The sequence below is a fragment of the Pezoporus occidentalis genome, unplaced genomic scaffold, assembly GCF_034315485.1.
Source record: "Pezoporus occidentalis ecotype Australia unplaced genomic scaffold, CSIRO_AGI_Poc_V1 ctg99, whole genome shotgun sequence".
Taxonomy (NCBI): domain Eukaryota; kingdom Metazoa; phylum Chordata; class Aves; order Psittaciformes; family Psittacidae; genus Pezoporus; species Pezoporus occidentalis.
In genome coordinates, this window is record NW_026916358.1 from 325,158 (window position 1) to 343,874 (window position 18,717).

The 18,717-nt window shown below is 41.5% G+C and overlaps 1 protein-coding gene across 7 annotated transcripts in view; it reads left to right on the plus strand.

Moving 5' to 3' along the window:
- The first annotated feature begins 6,527 nt into the window (after nucleotides 1-6,527).
- TMEM255B (transmembrane protein 255B) overlaps nucleotides 6,528-18,717 on the plus strand; it is a 64,444-nt gene continuing 52,254 nt past the window's right edge. For 4 of the 7 annotated variants that reach the window (XR_009962405.1, XM_062606882.1, XM_062606885.1 and 1 more), the window contains exons 1-4: nucleotides 6,529-6,632; nucleotides 8,920-8,973; nucleotides 13,465-13,607; nucleotides 18,214-18,276. Coding sequence is in view for 6 of the 7 variants with exons in the window: in XM_062606882.1 (XP_062462866.1) it covers nucleotides 6,581-6,632; nucleotides 8,920-8,973; nucleotides 13,465-13,607; nucleotides 18,214-18,276 (312 nt within the window). In the remaining variant the exon portion in view is untranslated. Of the gene's footprint in view, nucleotides 6,633-8,919; nucleotides 8,974-13,464; nucleotides 13,608-18,213; nucleotides 18,277-18,717 lie in introns of all 7 variants that reach the window. The other 3 variants (XM_062606884.1, XM_062606887.1, XM_062606883.1) reach the window with 2 other exon arrangements.

Consider the following 18,717-nt stretch of genomic DNA (forward strand, 5'->3'; position numbering starts at 1 on the left):
ACTAAGACTTTAAAACTGAACTGAGCAAAGCTGGTCAGCATACACTGAAGAAACAACATTGCCTGGGAAGAGAGGGGTGCAAAGAGCTCCCTCCTCACTGAGACTGTTACACATTGTCCTTGACTTCAACAGTGTCTACTAGAGCAGATATGAAGGGCATCTGACTAAATTAGGCAGCAACTGATGTGAGGAAAGGTACAGGATGCCTCCCTTATTTCTGGGCTTTACAAAAAATTATAATTTGAATGGCTAGTATAATTCACTGTGCTACCAAAGGAATTTCTGAAGATGCCTTCAGTTGGGCAAAATAACCAAACTTTATGTTTACTACTTAGCAGTGTAACTGAAATTATGCCTGGTATAAAAATATCATTACCACATCTGTATTTCAGGTTGATAGCATATTTTTGAAATTCAAGCTCCATTTTCCACAGGAGTTTCCTCATGCATTCCAAAACCTGATGACCTGTTCTTGTTTGGACTAGTATAAATAACTCTGTATATACAGTTTTTCCTATGTAAAAATTGATGTAACAGTTCACAACACAAATAAGGGTTGTTTTTTTTTCGTTCAGTCACACTACTGATGTGTTATTGTTGATGCATTTCAATGCACCTTTATTAATAATCTTGCAGAGGAACACATACAGTTTATATAAACTTAGGCTCTATCAGTGTAAGAATATTTCAAAATAAAAATAAACTCTTTTTTTTACTTTAGTTTTCAGAGTTGTTTTTTTCTTTTTCTTCAATAAAAAGGCTTTCTGTTGTGCAGTCTGCATTGTAACACTAGCTAATTCCTACCAATACAAATTTCCTGACAAAGGTCAGGTATATTATTTCTGTATGTCTCAGTCGTTGACCTAGGTCTAAATGAAGAAAGTCACATTAATCTATCAAAGGAAGAGTTCAATTTTCAGTGAGTTTGTTTCTATATTGGAAGGCACTTGAAAAAGCAGACATTCTCATGCTTTACTGAGACTATGGTTACTGTTCCATGAAGTAAGGTTAAGATACAGTGACTTCATTTAGTTGTTATAGATTTATGCAAATCCTAAGCAAGTTTTATTTTTGTAATAGCACATTCACATCATGGGTTGTACATCTTCTGATATTTCATATCTTCATAGCCTGTGTTAAGGGAGACATAATAGGACTCTGAATACTTTATATCTGACATATTTATTTTTCATACCTGTCTCCAAGCTTCTGCTGAAGACTTTCATCTCTGCCTTTTGGTTACCCCTTGCATTTTGTTTTGTCTTCCTTTCTGAAATCCTTTGAAAGCAATAAATTCTTTTCTTTCACTGAATGACAAGATTTTCCTGAAGGAAACAGCATTGCCATCAGCCCAGCTAAAATAACACTTATCAGTCTTCAGTAAAGTCAAGCCCATTTCTCACAATACAGCTGGCTTGACATAGTTATCAGCTATACCACAAAAATTATCTCCAGAGCATCATACATAGGACTTATTATTATCTAACTTTATTAAGAGATAAGTAACATGATGACTTTTGATATCATGTAGCAATTGTGGGGTCTTGTAAGGGCATTGTGCATTTCCACAGATGTCTTCTCCTAAATGTACCTGACATTTAACTTGACTTTTAGCTTGCTCTTTTCAGTTTGCTTCTTGCTCCTCCTGGGGTGTCCCACTTCTTCACATGGCACACAGGTACCCATGGAGCTCCTTGTCACAACATGTTGAGACTACTTAAAGTCTGCAGAGTTAAAAAACTGACCACACAAATTAATGGGTGAAAAGCCTACTGAAGTCCATTAAAGACTTTAAACCTGACCTTAACAAATATGTACCCGTGTGCTATTAATTTCTCTTGGATGCCTCTGAGCAGTGGTATGTATCTTCTCCTGTCCCCTTTTAAGCTGGCAGACAGTGTCTTTTAAATCTTCTGCTAACAAAACCACACCACAGCTTGGAAACTGGCTGGCATCAGGAAGAAGAATTTTTGAAGTGAATTGTCCAGCAATTGTCTTTTAATAGCCAAATAGTCAGTGGCCATTAACCTCAACCTCATGACTACTCTTGTTCCTGTCACTTCCTGCATGATTTCCTTATACGGCCCAGCTGAACTAAGGCAATGTATTCCTAGGGGATTGTACCAGTAACCATGCCAATAAATACTGTTTATAAATTATGAACAAAGGAAATCTAATTACCTCATTGTCATGACCTTGCGTGACTGGGCAAGCTTGCTCAGTTCTATTAAGAATCCCAAGCTTAGGCTCAGCAATGACTGGCTTATCTTTCTGTTGGGGGTTCAAATACTGGGAGAAGAAGACCCAAACTTTCTGAGGAATACAAAAGCAGTCCAAATACTATGGTGAAGAGTTAAGAGTATGGGGGCCATATAAGCTGCTTCACACTGACAGTCTCTGTGACTGCATCTCTGAGCCTGGCTGTGAGAAACAAACCCCTGCTGAGAGCAGGTGCCATGGAGGAGGGCTGGAAAGAATGGGGTTTTTGCTTTGAATTTTACTAAAACCAAACAACCTACCTTCCCCCAAAGACAACATCACTACCACTGAAAACCCACAATGGATGCCCAAAAGAGGTTGCTGAGAAAATAACTCTTGCAAGGGAATGAAACCAATATAGCAGGACTTAGTGCCAGATCAGACCCGTCTACAGAAAGACAGTGTAAATGACAATATAATAGAAGGGGTGAAAAAAGTAACTGGGGAGTCACACCTATCAATGGTCCTGGAAGACGAAGTGCTGAGGTCCTACCATTGCCTGGTACATTGTCACTGGTGGCCTTGGGGTATAAAGTATATTAAATTTGCTTAGGACATAATGTTGGGAGAAACCGTTGAGTAACTTGGAATACATATGCTGGTAGACAGACGTAGAATTCAAAATAACTGAATATTGCTCAGCCACTGGGCATCACCCTTTAAGAAAGATGTGGCCCACGCAGAGTACGATGACACAGTGACTAGAGGGAAGCCATGGGAATATCCACTAGCCCAGAAAACACAGCCTTTGAGGAAAGACCAAAGAGATTGGTCTTGTTTAAAACAAAGAAGAAAAGATTTCAGGGACACACAGGATACAAATTTCACATGTGACCAACCTCAGCTCCAAGGCATTCACCACCATAATGGTGACCTGTAGGACAAAATACAAAACCCTTCAAAGCTGCAGTGTGCCCTAGGAAAGGAACAAGAGAGATTAAAAGGGCATCATGGAGGCCTTAAAGCCCAGTGCTGACAGGGTACTTTTCAGGTGAGAATACAAAGATTATCCTGACAAATACGACATGTTCCATGCAACACTCAAATTAGAAGAACTCTTTTAACAGTCTTGTCAGCCTAACTTAGAGTGTGGGGACTCCCGGCCACAAATCTAGCAAATGATTTAATTTTGACATATAAGCAAGGTACATGAGACAGGCATCTGAGAAGCAAAGACCTCAAAAATATTAAGAAAATTTAGATTCAAGTTACGCATCAAAATGGTGAAAAAAAAACCCTTGTGGTTTTAGAGAAAATAAAAAACATAAATATAAAATGAAGTTCTACCAGACTTACAATGCATTGAGCTAATTAACAAATATTAAATAATGCATCCTAGAACACACCTGTTCAGCAGTCTGCGTTGGCATTGTGCAAGCACTGCCTGTGATACACAGATCCCTCCTCAATGACACTGAACTGAGAAGACTCCAAAGTTACAATAAAAAAACCTCACTGTTAGTTTTTAAGTGTGTAAGCTCCACCTTAACCCGTTTCTAACATGCTAGTATGCTCCTGTTCCTGTAGTAGTAGCAATGTCTACCAGCTTTGTGATGGTTACACACTTCATAACCAGACATACACTGCTTAAACACAACACCACTGGTGATGTTGCCTCCAGGCTGGTCCCTGAGGTACACCTCAGCCTGCCTCATTCGGTATCTTGGCTTCCCTATATCAATCTCCACACCTGATGGTGATCCATACTTGCAGCTGTCTGCTCCATGTTAAGTCATTTTCTCTGAAGGACTCTATTAAATGTGTAGCATAATCCAGACAGATTTGCTTCACTGCACTGCTTTTGCTCAGGAATCACTTACCTTGTCAAAGATCTTGATAGTCTGACATGATCTAGCTTTGATGAACCACACTGTAGTTGAATCCATTTTTCATTTACCTCTAAAACTTTCCACAGTTAAATAAATGGGGCAAGGAGCTGCTGTTCCACTTACTCCCTCTGCCTTTTGAAGACAGGTTGCCTGCTCTCCGGTAATAGTGTTTTGCCTCCAACATGACTGATTCATTGAAAACTTTGCTCAGGACTTAAAAGATAGCTCCTAATTCTTTCAACATTTGGGGTGCAATTTTCCTGGGCCTGACATAAGAAACATAGTAAGTTACGCTTCCACTTCACATCTGCTAAGGTCATCCTCACTTGCTTTAGGTACTCTGCCAATACACTCATATAAATACTCCCTTTACTGAAAAATGAGGCAATGTATTCATTCAAGATTTGGAGCAGCCTCAATCTTCACCCCATCTCTGGCATTTATCTTCCTTCTTTGAATTATTATAACTTATATAGTTGAAGAATTCTACCAGTTATCCTTTTCTTTGCCACAATTGGCTTGGCTATATTTTTAACCATTCTTTCTCTCTGGTTCTGCAGTTTCTGACCCTGCAAAGTGCGGCTTTCTTTTCCCATAGGTTTACTCTGTACTTTAATATCCTCTTTCAGGTAGCTACTTATCCACTACGTCTACAGTTGTTCTTGACCTATTCTAATGTCTTTTTAGGGGATGAAAGTGCGATGCAGGTTTTTTCATTTTGGATTTAAGGTAAATCCTTGATTTTTCAACATCCAAATGCTTGAGGTTTTAGGTCCAGGCAGCCTCACCAGTCATTTTTCCATAGTTTCTTAATGCTTACCCTCTGATATCCAGGACTGTAGGACCAGATCTATTTTTTGCTCTACTGAAATCTGCAGTAAAAAACATGAGTCATACATCAAAGGTTATTTTCTATAATAAAATTATTTTTTAAAGGGCTTACAACTTCCTTTTTGTTTACTGAAAAGAATTCCAGAGCAGTTTCCCTTTGTCCTGTTATGTCTGTTTGTGGCTGCTGGTAGAAAAAAGTTATTGCCCATCACACCCAAGAATACATGCTGCACATGGTATTTGTTTTCCAAATGGTTTGAGGAACTAAAAGTCTTCCTCAGCCCTCCCTGCTATTTAGTGTTGATGGAAATCTCTATCCATAGCCATCCCTGAACCTGAGACTCTATACCAGATTTTGAGGCTTTTTTAGCGTACCTATTGATGGTCACTTTTGAATAAATGTTTTATTTGTACCATCACCTTGTCTGTATTCTCAATCTACTATGTAATTAAATTATATTAATACTTAGTAATTAATAGTACAAATACTACCTCCATTTTCATTTGTCTCTTCAACCCCTCTAGGTTAAGGATACAAAGAGAAAAAAGTGTCTTTGCGCTTGGCCTCACATCCTGGCTTACTTTGCTTCATAAACTAGAGCTGGTATCGAAGATAGTGGTCTCTTACCATTTTCTACCATCCTACCAATCTTACCATTTTCTGGGGAAATCAGCCAAAGACTGAAAAAAATATAATGAAAGTGAAACACATACACATGTATCCACTTGCAGGTTTGAGCAATAGAGAAATAAGAATGTTAAATAACAGCTGTATTTGTTGCAAGTGGGACAGCACACTGTAGTGTACACGAAGTGCTTGGCAGCCTATCAAAAACAGTGTCCACAAAAAAATGTTCTTCTGTTCTTTGTATGGGGAAGCCTGCAAAGGGAGCAGTAGGCACCAAACCAGCATAGCTGTTGGCTGTTTCTTCTTGGTTGTTCCCAGACTCTCTCAGACAGAAGTCACATATCCAGGCAGTTGGTAGCACTAGCAGCTCTAGGGTAGCAGCAAGACAAGTGGCAGGATCTGCTGTGGGAATGAAAACTGAGACAGGAGAGAGAAATAGTGAGGTTGAGAAATTGATAGACACCACACAAGAAAAACAATGGCCCTACAGAATCTCCTGAGTATTGATACTGCCTGTCATAGCCCATGCATTCCATAACCTACGTCTCTGAGATGCCCGGTTTTGTTACTAATTTTATTAATATTTCTGGTTGTGGTAGTATTTTACTTCTGATTGGTATTGATTTTTTTTTTTTTAAAAGGAGGAAGCGGAAAGCTGAAAGGAAAGCTTCATCTCCACCAGGTGACAGATTGGTCCCCTGCCACAGGTCAAGAACAGATCAAGAAGCGAAACCAAACCTGGGACACAGGTGGAACGTAAAATGAATTAAGCTATTGATCACTGGGCGATTTATGACCTGGGCTGTGCTCCTCCGGCCCCCCACCAGCCCAAAGGTCAGCCTGGAGATGATCGGACAAGCAGAACGAGCTGCTGGTCCGGCGCCACGAAGCGATCGTAGCCGCAGGCAGCGCCGCTCGCCCCGCCCCGGCCCCCGCTGAGCTCCCCCGCTGGGCGGAACCGCCGGCAGCCCTCACCCCGCGGCCAGCACCGGCCGTGGTGAGGAGCGCAGCGGCGCGGAGGTGCCCGCGGAGGATGATGGCGCCGCAGCCCGCCGCCGCGGTGTCGGGTCCGCTGGACCCTACAGGTGAGTCCCGACACCTGCCCCGCGGCAACTTCCCTGCCCCGCTGAGGGCGTGAGCACCGGGGACGCGGCGGGAGAGCGGAAGCCGGCTGCAGGGGGCCGGCGGGCGAGGCTGGAGGGGAGCAGTGGCTTCACCCGCCCCGGGCGGCGAAGCTGCCGCGGGTCCGGCTACCGGGCTGGAAAGGCGCAAGCGGGGACTCTGCCCGGGCTGTGTCCCCAGAGGGAAACACTGGGGGATTTCAGCCCGAGATTGCTGGTGCGGGTCGTGCTGTCTCTCTGACTCTCACTCACTGCGGTGTTTTCAAACACCAGTTCTCTGGAGCTGTCTGCCGCGCTTTATGAGCTGCTGTGCTGATGGTTTAACGATAGATAGTACGAATAACAGAAAAATTAATGTGAGAGATGCCCTTATGCGCTGGGTAAGAAAGGGCAGGTGCTGTGCTGGAGCAGGTGGCAGTGTGAGCAGGGTGCGGAGCTGGCTGGGGCAGGCACGGGCCGTAGCGGGGCTGTAGCCTTTCGGTGGGTTCTCATCCGGCTTGGGTTTCTTTCCTCCTGCTTGTACTAATGTAGTGGTTTGCTGCTGAAGTGGTGTGCTGGTTATATTTACAGTGTACGTCCAGGAAAATAAAGACATGCGCAAAAGAAAGGACAAGTATTTCATTTTTTCCACTGAAATTCGTTAAAGTTGAAAAATACAAAGCTTATTGATAGGAATTACTCTGTGTAGTGTTTGGAAGGATAAACACAGACTTTGCTATGTACCCAAGTATCTTAACAGCCAGTTAAGATAACGCATTAGGTCTTACCTTTTTCGCTTCCAAGTTTAAGAAAAAGAAATATTGGTGTTGAAGATGTAGCAGTGGAAGATATGCTTTTAAAATGTAATCAGCAGAAAAAGAAGAATCTGTACTCCAGCTTTAAACTAGTAATTAGCTGCTCTTTCAATTATTTATTGGTGAAACAACTGCTGCCGAAGCAATGAAGTCATAGTGGCACTCCACAGTATCACTTACTATGGCTACACTACATCATATAGCAAGGTTTGGGGAAATGTTTTTTTGTTTCCTTGTGTTTTTTTTTAATGGAGGTGAAAGAGCACAGTAGTGTTTCCTGTGGTCTTGAATGTGTAACACACTCATAGATTCTTCATCAACAAATTCATAATAAAGATAAGACATGGGCCTGATAAAACCTGTGATCTTGTGGCTTGAAACAAATGCTGTTGCATCTGGTGTAATTAGTTCAGCACTCTGGACAAGTCAGGCATTTAATCAGAAAAGGGAAAGCAGTCACCACCAGCAGGTATGAATATCTCTTTCAAGTATCTCAGTCCATCACATTTAATTTTGGGCGCAATGTAAAATTAATTAAATCTTGATGCTATAAGCCATTTTTGAAAATACTCAATGAAAACTGTAGCTGAGAGAGGTGGCACTGAAGTGAGCACTGCAGCAATTAGAAGTTATTAATTTAGCTCCAAAGATCTTCCCTTAAGTATTTTTCTCGATAGCAGCAAAGATAGTTTTTGTACTACACTCCTCTGTTTATAGTGAATTACAGCTGAAATTATCTTATATATGGTTAATGCCACTCCTTGAAACACGTTAATATTTTTAAATAATATTCATTAGGTAATAAAAATGCACTGTGCTTTCTGCTACAAAAGTTTCCTCCCTCTTCTCATATTAGGATGCTAATACACATTGGGCTGGGGCACGTATTTGAAATAAGTGTTTCCATTTAGATCACCTTAACTACATCAAAGAGGAAGGTATGAAACTGTGTGGTGCTAATATTCAGCAAATGTGATTGTGATCCCCGCAAATTGCTACATCCTGCAGCGATTCTTTCCTTGCCAAACAACATTCCACACTTTTTAACAGACTTTATGATGTCTAAAGCTGGATTTTAAAAGGAGTGGTGAAATTAGCAAAGCATAGTTGCCTTGGTCTAATTGCAGACCTTTGTTGGTTTGCTTTTATTTAAATTGCAGGCCATATGCAAGTTCTTCTCCAAGGCTGAGAGATGCTCTTTCACTCTATTCTTTCTTTCCCTTGACCCCTGGATGCATTCCATGCCATGTTTCATCATTAACTTGTTCATTCACCCTTTGCTTTGTTCAAATCAGGCCCTACCATTCATCATTAAATCCACCACTTTGCTTTTTACCAGCAGTGTGATCTGTCCCCTCCCCACAAAACCATTCATTTTCCGTAGTCTTCTTACAAATTGAATTTATCCCCCAGCTGTCGCGAACAGAGCATTGTAAATATAATTTTGTTTCCTGCAGCTGATGAGCGAGCACGAGATTTTGCTGAGTCCAGCAGAACTTGGTCTTCAGCAGGTATTTTTTTTCTTTTTTACTCTCTGGAGGGTGATCTCAGTTTCTCTCCTCATGTGCCTTTCTGTCCCAGGGAGGCAGCAGTCTGGTGTCTCCTTGTTCTGACAGTGTTCTCTTTCTTTTCTCTGGGGAAGCAGGGCTGAGTGGCTTGAGCAGGTACTTTGCCTGACAAAAGCAAAGCAGAGAGTGTTTCTGTGACTGTTCCTTTTCATGCGCAATTTAAGTCTATGCTAGGCAGAGCACAAGCCAGTGATGTGGAAGCAACATTACCTCTCTAATTTATCTCCCAATTTTTACTGTAGTGCCCGTTGCTACAGCATCCAAACTCAGTTAATACTTTACTGACCAAAACTGCTGAAGAATATTGCCAATAGAAAGTGATAACATGTTCACACCCTCTGTTGACCTCAGCCTCAAGCTAATGCTAATAAGGATATGGCAAGAAGGTTTCTTCCTACATGCTTGATTTTTGGTATGCTAGAGATAAGAATTTGAAGCTATAACTAAACTGGATCAAGGTCCAAGCTAGAAGTTTATAATGTTCATCCTGAATCATTGTTAAAGAAGTTAAAGGGCATAAATGTCAAAATTATTCAGAAGCACACTTCAGTATTGAAAAATTGGAAAGTCAATAGCCTGCATTAACTGTTGCCTGCATTACAGGAGCATCAGCCTACAGGAAGGAAATTCAGCCTAGAAATACTGACAGCAACATTTCCTCTGTTCTTAATTTAACTGCTATTCTTGTGTATGGTCAGCCTTTGGTCCAAGCCCTGTCACAGGTAGTGTCAGGGAAGAAGGTTGAGCCAGCCCCCCTGTCTGTGCTGTCGACAGGGCTCCTGAGGCAATAGTCTAGCATTGGGTTTTGGATGGGAAGTGTATTAAAAACAAATCCAAAAAGCTGCATGGCAACTGCTACAAACATCAGTAAACAAAGACTCGACATATCTTGGGAGCCAACACAACAAAAATAGCAGAAGGAAGCTAATAGTAGGAACACTTTGCAACTGTAGCCTTTTTCAGCTGATTTACAAATATTCTTTAGGCCTCACAATATACTGGTGATGTATGTACATGTAATTATACACAGTTTGATATACAGCAAAGATTTTTATTGATGTGACTAAGGAAAGTCTGACAGCTAGAGCAGAAATCAATTTAGTCCCAATTTCTAACCATCTTCTCGAGAATACGGCAATCCTTGAGAACAAGATCTTGCGTCTGCTCCAGAAGGAGCCTTTTCTATGCTCCTGCCTGTAAGTTCTCTCTCCTAAGGGTGGAGTTTATAGCTAACTACATGTAGCTATGAGTTTCCAAACTGGAGTGTGAAAAAGAAGAGATGCGGTTGGATGTTTGCCTCTGATTTGAGATGCAGGTGGTAAAACATTGCTGAATGTAAGGACTGAAGGGTATCACATATATAAGTGCCTTCTGGCATGGGTAAATTTCAAAGTCAAAATGTAGTTCAGTCAAAAAAAAAAATTACCCTATAAATAATGACGTTCTTTTCTGGTTTAGCTCACTAAATCCACATCTGATTTACTCCAATTACATACCAAGAACATGCTTTTTCTAAGATAATTTGAAGCAAACTCAGTCTGGGCAGTCAGACTCATGTCTTTCTTTTCTGCATATCATTACTAATAATCAAAACTCTGGAGGACAGGTTGCACCCTTAGTCTATCTCCATGCAATCTGGTTAACCTTTTCCAGTACGGGTGTTAATTTGAGAAAGATGTGGAGGCTTAGCTCCTCAAGCACTTTTTATAAAAACATTCAGTGGTTTCAGAAACACTTGACTGAGAATCATCTGTCCCATTGGCTTTCAGAAGGTTTGTGTTCCTACTTCCCTTTAGAGTATGCCTACACTGCAGTTACAGTTTCATAAGAGAGGATATGATCATACATACCCAAGCCACCTTTAGCCTAACCTTGATTATCATAAAACCATAGAGTCTTAGAATAATTAGAGTGGGAAGGTTCCTCAGAAAGTTGCTCAAAGCAGGGTTGGCTATGTAGTCAGACCAGATTTCTTGGGGCTTTTTTGATTGATCAAGGATGGAGACAGCACAACCTCTTTGGGCTCCCTGTTCCAATGCTCGACTGTCCTAATGTTGATTTTTAATTTTTTTTCTCCTCCTATAACCAGTCTGAAGTTCTTTGTATTTCAGTTTATGTCACTGTCTTCTGTCTTCCTGCTGTGCACTACTATGAAAAGCCTGAGTTTGTACTTCTGACAACCATCTCTGGTAGCGCAAACAAAAGCCCTGTCATCTCCAGGCTGAGCAAACCCTGTTCCTTCAGCCTCTTGTCATACAAGGAGTGCACCAGCCCTGATCTTTTCTGGGGTCCTCTGTTGAATTCGCTTTACTTAATTTCCCTCTGAACTCAGCAGTCCAGCTAGTTTTTCAATCATGTGCTTGTCCACCCATCCAGGCCATGATATCCCAACTGGTTTATGAGATGTTATGGGATACCACATTAAAAACATGACTAGATTTAAAATAAAAGACATCCATGGCTCCACAAGTCCAGTCATTTTGTCATAGCAGGGTTGATCAGACATGATTTGGCTCTAGTAAATCCATGGTGATTGTTGTCAGTCACCTTTTCCTTATGTGCCCAGAAATACCTTACAAGAGGATTTGCTCCTTAGTTTTGGTTCCAGCTTCCAAGGATCCAAAGTGAGGTTGATGGGCTTGTAATTCCCCAAAACATCATTTGGGCCTTTTTTAAAGATGGGTAGAGCATTTGCCTTTCTTCAGTTATTGGGGATTTTTGGATCTCCATGAATTTTTCAAAGATGATAGTGTGGCAAGGGCATCAGATTTTACTTTAAATTTGGTAAATATATTGAATGAATCATTTTAGGCTTTGGGAAGGGCAACTGACCTGTGGAGTTACAAGTCTGAAGTTTGCTTTCCCCTCTTGGCCATGTGAACTGGCTTCTTTGAAAGGGCTGCCTTTAATCCCATACACTTGATGAAGAATTCATTGATAATGATGATCCTCTCTGTTTCCATGTCCCCAGTGACTTTCCATGGATTAACAGGGAATTGGCAGAGGCAGACAGCTGGGGCACAGGCTAGAGGGGAGATATCTGGAAAGTCTTATGGATTATTTCTTGATCTTCAGGTGGAAGACTTTGTACATTACTTTGTACATAAGCTCAACATATGATATTTTTTCTTCAGCAAGGATGCTTGCATTTCACACTGAAAGACTGGTTGTTCTACTGGGGAGATGTCAACAAATAGAGATTTTTCTTATAAATGCATTTATTAATTGAAACGACTTGAGTTCATTTGCAAATATCACTAATTTAGCCTGCCTTTTGAACTGTAACCAAGTTACCTGACTTTAAACTCAAGTGATTCATTGCAAATGGTTTCTGCTTGCAGAAACACAATGCTGACCCACACAAGGCTGCCTTCCCCTTTCACCTATTGCTCCCTGGTGAGGGCTGTTGCCTCCAGTATTCAGTGCAGCACCACAGCCTCTGCCTCATCCTGAGATCTCCCCTCAGCTTCATGAGGCCACAAAGGGGAGAGACATTGCCCCTGTCCTCTTGTGTTCTTTCTGGAGCTCCATGCTGCCCAGTTACAGCCTGGGGTGGGATGGTATCCCATGGCCCAGCGCTCCAGAGATGATCCTGCACACTCATGCCTTGCCATTCAAAGCAAAAACACCAGAAAGGGGGACCATGGTTTGAATCATTGGGTGCCTGTTGTTAGTTAGGGTCACGTAGCATAGAATCACAGAATGTTTTTGGGTTGGAGGAGACTTTAAACCTCATCCAGTTCCAACCCCCCTGCCATGGGCAGGGACAACTTCTGCTAGACCAGGTTGCTCAAAGCCCTGTCCAGCCTGGTGTCGAATACTGCCAAGATTCACTTTTGGATATCTGAATCCAAATCCCACTGATACTGAATGTATTTCACTAAGCAGCTACTGGTTTACAAAGGTAATCCCATGTATCACTCCCTGGTCAAATTTGTTACAGCTTTGCTTCAGAGATTGGCTTGCTTACTTCAGTGAATAGGGAGATCACATTTGTTTTCATGATACTGTGATCTTGTCTAAAATACAAATTTTTATGTTCTGTCCAGGTAGAGTCACATTGGCGCTTCATGTAGGTAACCATCTAGGGCCTGCAGGATCTGACTTACGGATGTGAGCAATACTTAATTATAAATGTTGCTGAAGATAAGGTGTAATTATCATTGTCACTGACTTTCAGTTCAGCGTAATAAAAACTTTTCCTGTGCATGTACTCGATGCGTGTGCGTTAAGCTATGCTGAGCTCTATCTAACTCTGTGTTTTTTAATTCCTTCTGTGGTCTGCCAGCAATTTTCCTTAGTGGGAGAACAAAAGCGGGTTACCAACAGAAAAGATTAAAAAAGAAAATCTTTTGATATTTTATATTTATTCTGCCATGATCACAATGAAAAGCTGCTTTTTTTTTTTTTTTTTTTGTTCCCCACCTCCTACAGGACAATTTGCAAAAAGGAAGAAGACTTCGCTTTGGTTCACAGTCTCTCTGCTGGTAGTGTCTGTTTTCATACTGACCATAGGTCTGGCAGCTACTACAAGAACTGAAAACATTACTGTGGGAGGCTACTATCCAGGCATCGTTGTGAGTACAGAAACTTATTTTAGATTATTAGGTACAGAGATAACAGGTAATAATTCAGAGAAATTATTATCAGCTAGATATGGGAAGATCTGATAAAAAAAAAAAAAAACAAAACAACAACCAAACAAAAAACCTCAACCCTGAACAGTCCTGCTGCATTTCACAGGAGAGATGTGTGTCTTTGTTTTGATCTCTTTCTAGCGTGTGTGATAAGGTAGGGAGGTAAAGTCTGTTCTTTTGAAGTGCCAGAGGGGGGAAGGCTGTTAGGGGGCAGAAGGGGAGCAAGGCTGCACTGCACAGCAGTATGTTTGGTACAGGATTCCATGTGAGAACCTGTGCTTGACTTCCCACTGGTCTCTATTGGGTGTGTAAGTGACTGGACAGGAGGCATGGGATAAATTCAAACAACCTTTTAGAGGTTTACTGTTTCGATTGCAGAAAGATCCACTCTGCTCTCTTGTCCATGTGCCCAGAATTCTGCTGGGTCTATCACAGGGAAAGCTCTGTGGATGGGCATGTGGAAACTTCTCCCTGTAGCCTGCCTAACATCCTCTTGTGCAGTCTTACTGCCAGTCCTCTTGTACAAGATCCTCTTTCAAAATCCTTAGGCTTGTTTTTGCCTTGGGAGCTGGCCATTTAAACAAGTTCCTGCACTGGGCCCAAGATTTGAGTTGCGTCTACTTTGCCCTGTGGTGCTTCTATGACTTCTGGTGAGGTCTAGCCCTGTCAGACTCTTGTCAGTTCAACCCCCATGGCCCATTCTGATCTCAGAACAAGGGATTGGTCATATCCAAAAGCATGGAAACCCCTGGAGTCAAAACCCTCAACATTTTAAATACCTGGGCAGTGATGTGAAAAAGAGGGTATGAGCAGCAAATTAAGAAAGGCCCATCTGCATCATCTGGTCTCCTCAAGCTAGCCAGGAGGCAGAGGGTGCAAGGTGAAGAAAGAAATTTGTGTAGTTAGGCACCTGCTTACGTACGTGACTTCACAACTACCGAAAACGTGTTGTAAGGTACTGTTATTTTTTGTTCTCTCTGGAATGAAATGCCCAGAGAAGATGGATATGTATCTTTTAATACTGTGTATACATTTTTGCATTCCCGTTAATAACTGGTGAGTTGCAACTGTTCCTCTTGAGCAAGTCCTCTTCTATCTTAATGTCATGTTAGAACTGTTCCTCCTAAGCAAGTTCTCTTATATGTTAGTGTCATGCTGAGAATAGGTCTTTCAGAAAGATAATTTTGGAATAATGATCTATAAGGAGTCGTGTTTTAAAAATAGAACAAAAAGTAGCTCCAAGAATAAAACCTTGAAAGAATGAATTTTCCTTTCATTAAGCTAAAATAGATTAATTTGAATTAAAATCTTTTAGAAGACTGTATTACCTGCATTTGTTCCCTAGAAAGAAGTTCGATTTTTGAGCTGTTGCCTTTAATAAGCTTAATAGGTAATAAACCCACGTGCACAGACCAAGTTATTTCAGCATTTAGCTTCTTTTAGGAATAATGAAATGTCATTAATAACCAGATAGAATAGCTAGAATTTATCAGAATGCTTTGAAAACAAAACCTTTTCTTAATCATTTTCCCCCTCAAAAGATTGTGAGGGCTAAATAATTTTCGTAGAATTCAGACTGTTTTGTGCACATAAGGGGTTATTGAAGTAACTGAGAAAGGGTGATGGGTATTGTCAGTTTAAAACTTCATAAATCCACTAAATACCATAAACCTTTAGCAGGAGTTAAAGGTGCTATGCAGACCTTGCATGCTATCTTGCCAAAAGCCTTGTCAGAAGTGTCTGACCGCACTGCTGCATTCGTGCCTCATTGCATGTGGTCTCCAATGCAGCATTGGCAGATGGACCATGGGATGACCTCTCCTTTGCCAGTCAGCAGTCAGCCCCCGATGAGCTGACCCTCAAAAGGTGCTTCTCTTTTCTGGTGACAGCAGGGGGAGCTTAGGAAACCAAGATAGAGCTTATCATGCACTTTCAGATACCTGAAGCTTTGGCGAGAATGCGACACTACATATTTAACTACTGGGCTCAAAGAAAGGAAAGATTATGAGGTCAGACTGTTAATTACAGTGGAAAATAAGATCTATTTCTCATGGAATCCAGTAGCAAAATATCAGCTTCAGGGGTGGCAGGTGAGATCTAAATCACCACTGACCTTAGGTAAAGGATCTTTGTCTTAGAACCCATGCAGAATTAGGATTTACCTTGCAAAGCCCTACGTAGGTGAATAAGACTATCCACTTGCATAGATTTACTTGCATTTAGAAGCATTTGCAGAGCAGGGCTGCAGGGCTAAGTCCATAATATAATTTGGCCTTCTGCTTAGTTCCCACTGGCTTCAAGAAATTAAGTTAGGTGCCTTAATTTCTTTGCATATGTGGTCACTTGTCATTTGTTTTGGAAAAAGCATTTTTATAAATACATCTTTATAGTGCTAGGTATTATCTGCATTTATGCATCTAAAGTAATTGAACATAAAATATTTCTGTGTGTAGACGAGTTAGTGTAATGTTCCACTTTGGAAAGTGTCTATTTAGATTATTGCTTGATCATTTGTTTAGGTTTAGGAATGTCTTTGTGGAATGGACTGCAAAGCCACACAGAGCTGGAGCTTCTTCAGCCTCACTTCCTTATAAATATTGTTTATATTTTAATGTCACTTCTCTATGACTACTGCTTGTATTATTTTCATTTGCTACTTTTGTAATGCTTCAACCAGTCCAGTCCCAGTCACCATACTGATCTGGACTCCTATTCCCAACCCAAATAGCCTATTGTCTAAACAGACAAAAAAAGGAATGCATATGACTCTAAACCAATCTCAGCAATGCCATGGCTTACATTGTGATCTCTGTGGTTCTGTTTCTTCTGATTTAATTGTCATTGTTTAGAATTTTCTCATTTTTTCTTCACATAGATAATATTACTCCGTTCTGTGTCCCCTGCGTCAGCCATAAATGGGGCTTTATGGATTGCTCCCACTGGCATGAGAAATGGGGCTTAGAACCAGGTGTCATTTTGATGTAGTTATCTAAATTTACAAAGTTGCTGTCCCCTGAACAAAGTGTCCTTGTTCACAGTTCCAAGTGTCTCTTATTCAGCTGTCAGCATGAATATTCTTGCTCACTCTTTCAAAGTCTCTGCTTTTAGTCCTTGTGCCTCCCTTTCACATAAATCTTCCCAAAGCACTCAAGAGCAGCTCTCTTTCCTTACATTTGCTTTCTTGAGAGGGTGTGATGGATTCCTGTTGTGATACTGAGCGAGTAAAGTGCTTCCAGGGGATGTGCTTTCTGCTGTGAGCAGTTGTGCATAACAGCAAGGAGTTACCGGCATTGCTTAAACCCTTGGCTGGGACATGTTGTCCTTAAAAACTTAACTTGTGCTTGGAGGAAAGGCTCTGAACCATATTCAGGGATCTCATTCCAGAAAGGACCTTAGGTTCCTTAGCAGAAATGTTGTGCCCTGTCCATGGGTAGGTTGGGTGGGAGCTGAGGAAGTGAGTCTGGGAATGTCAGCCCTAGTGAAGAGCACAGCAAGGAGTGTGGCAGTGAAGTGAGGTTGATACTGCAGTGACTGCAGGGCAGCTTGTGGCCAGGCAAGTCAATGGAAAAAGCCTGTTGACACCTGTGCTCCTGGTGCAGCTGTTTCTGAGTCTGTGGCCAGTCACATCTCAGGTGTGTGGCACCAGGAAGACCCTTTTTCTCCAAGCCCACATGAGCCTAGTGGGAGTGCTGACTGCAGGAAAGTCTGACGAAAGGCTGGTCTTGTCTGTTGCCACTGTACCTCATGTTAACCATGAATCCAAGGAGTTTCTACCTCTTCCAGCTTTCATGGGCCCATCATAAGGAGGGGACTTTTTCTGCCAGCATGGTGTTGAAGCAGTACTTGCAGGAACAGCAAGGCCAGCTTACTCCAGCATCCCTTCCTTTCCTCTCTCCTGTGGCTGTTGGTGCTGCAGCTGTCCCATGCTGAAACTAACTGTACTGGTCATTTTGCCATTGTCGTGAGGACTTTTGCTGGAATATGTGATAGTGTTTAGTCATTAAAGTCAAATAAAAATAGTCCTAAGGGTTTGAACTTGGGTTACCTGCATGACAGAAGCATGTAAATTTTTTGAGGAAAACTCTTTGCCTGCAGTTGCCTAAAGCTTTGCAATTTTCCAAAATAATGATATATGGGCTAAACGTAAGTGTTCTTTTCTCTCACTTTGCTTAATTTTTAAAAAGAGCTTAAAACTATGTGACTGTGGTTAGCAGTAGACAGGTTATAGAGGCATATGTCTCTGCAGGCTTCTGTTTAGTTCACGGAATCATAGAATAGTTAAAGTCAGAAAGGACTATAAGATCCTCTAGTTCCAACCCCGCTGCCATGGGCATGACAAGTTTTGCTCTGAATTAAAGAGCTGCAGTTGTGGTCATTCCCCATTACACTATATGATTTATGTCCAGCAGTAACTTCCACCCATTCCCTTGACTCACCCAAGTTATCCCATCTGTATGATACATCAGCTCAGATATCAATGTAATGCATTTGTATCTTGACCAAATAAGCTGACCTTGTGTTTCTGTTGGTTTTGTTCTTGCCTTAGCTTGGCTTTGGATCTTTCCTAGGGATCGTTGGCATCTACCTGGTAGAGAACAGGCGACAAATAGTAAGTAACAGCCCTTTTCAGTTTCTTTTTTTTTCATTTCAGAATGTCTTGAAAAGCACAAAAAGCAGGGATTTCCCGTTGAGTTAAAACTGCTGTATCTGACTTAAAATGTTAGTTATTTGTTTCACCATTTCTGAGAAGTTTCAGAGAAGTATGAGTTGCCCAGTGACTCCATCTGTACAAGGCAAGGGATGGTCTGACTGCTGACAGAAGCAGCCTGCTCTTTTTTACTGAAGTACTCTGCTGCTGGTTTAGTGAGGTGAATCAACCAGGTAGGATTAGCTGTGTGACAGAGCTTGGCCAGGACCATGTAGCTGGGAGAAAGATGGGGAGGGAGACACAGTGCACAGGTCATGTCAGTTTGGGCAGGAACAAGCCCAACACAATCATATCAACAGTAACAGGTGATCTCTTCCTGTGCTCTTTTAAGTCAGGAACACT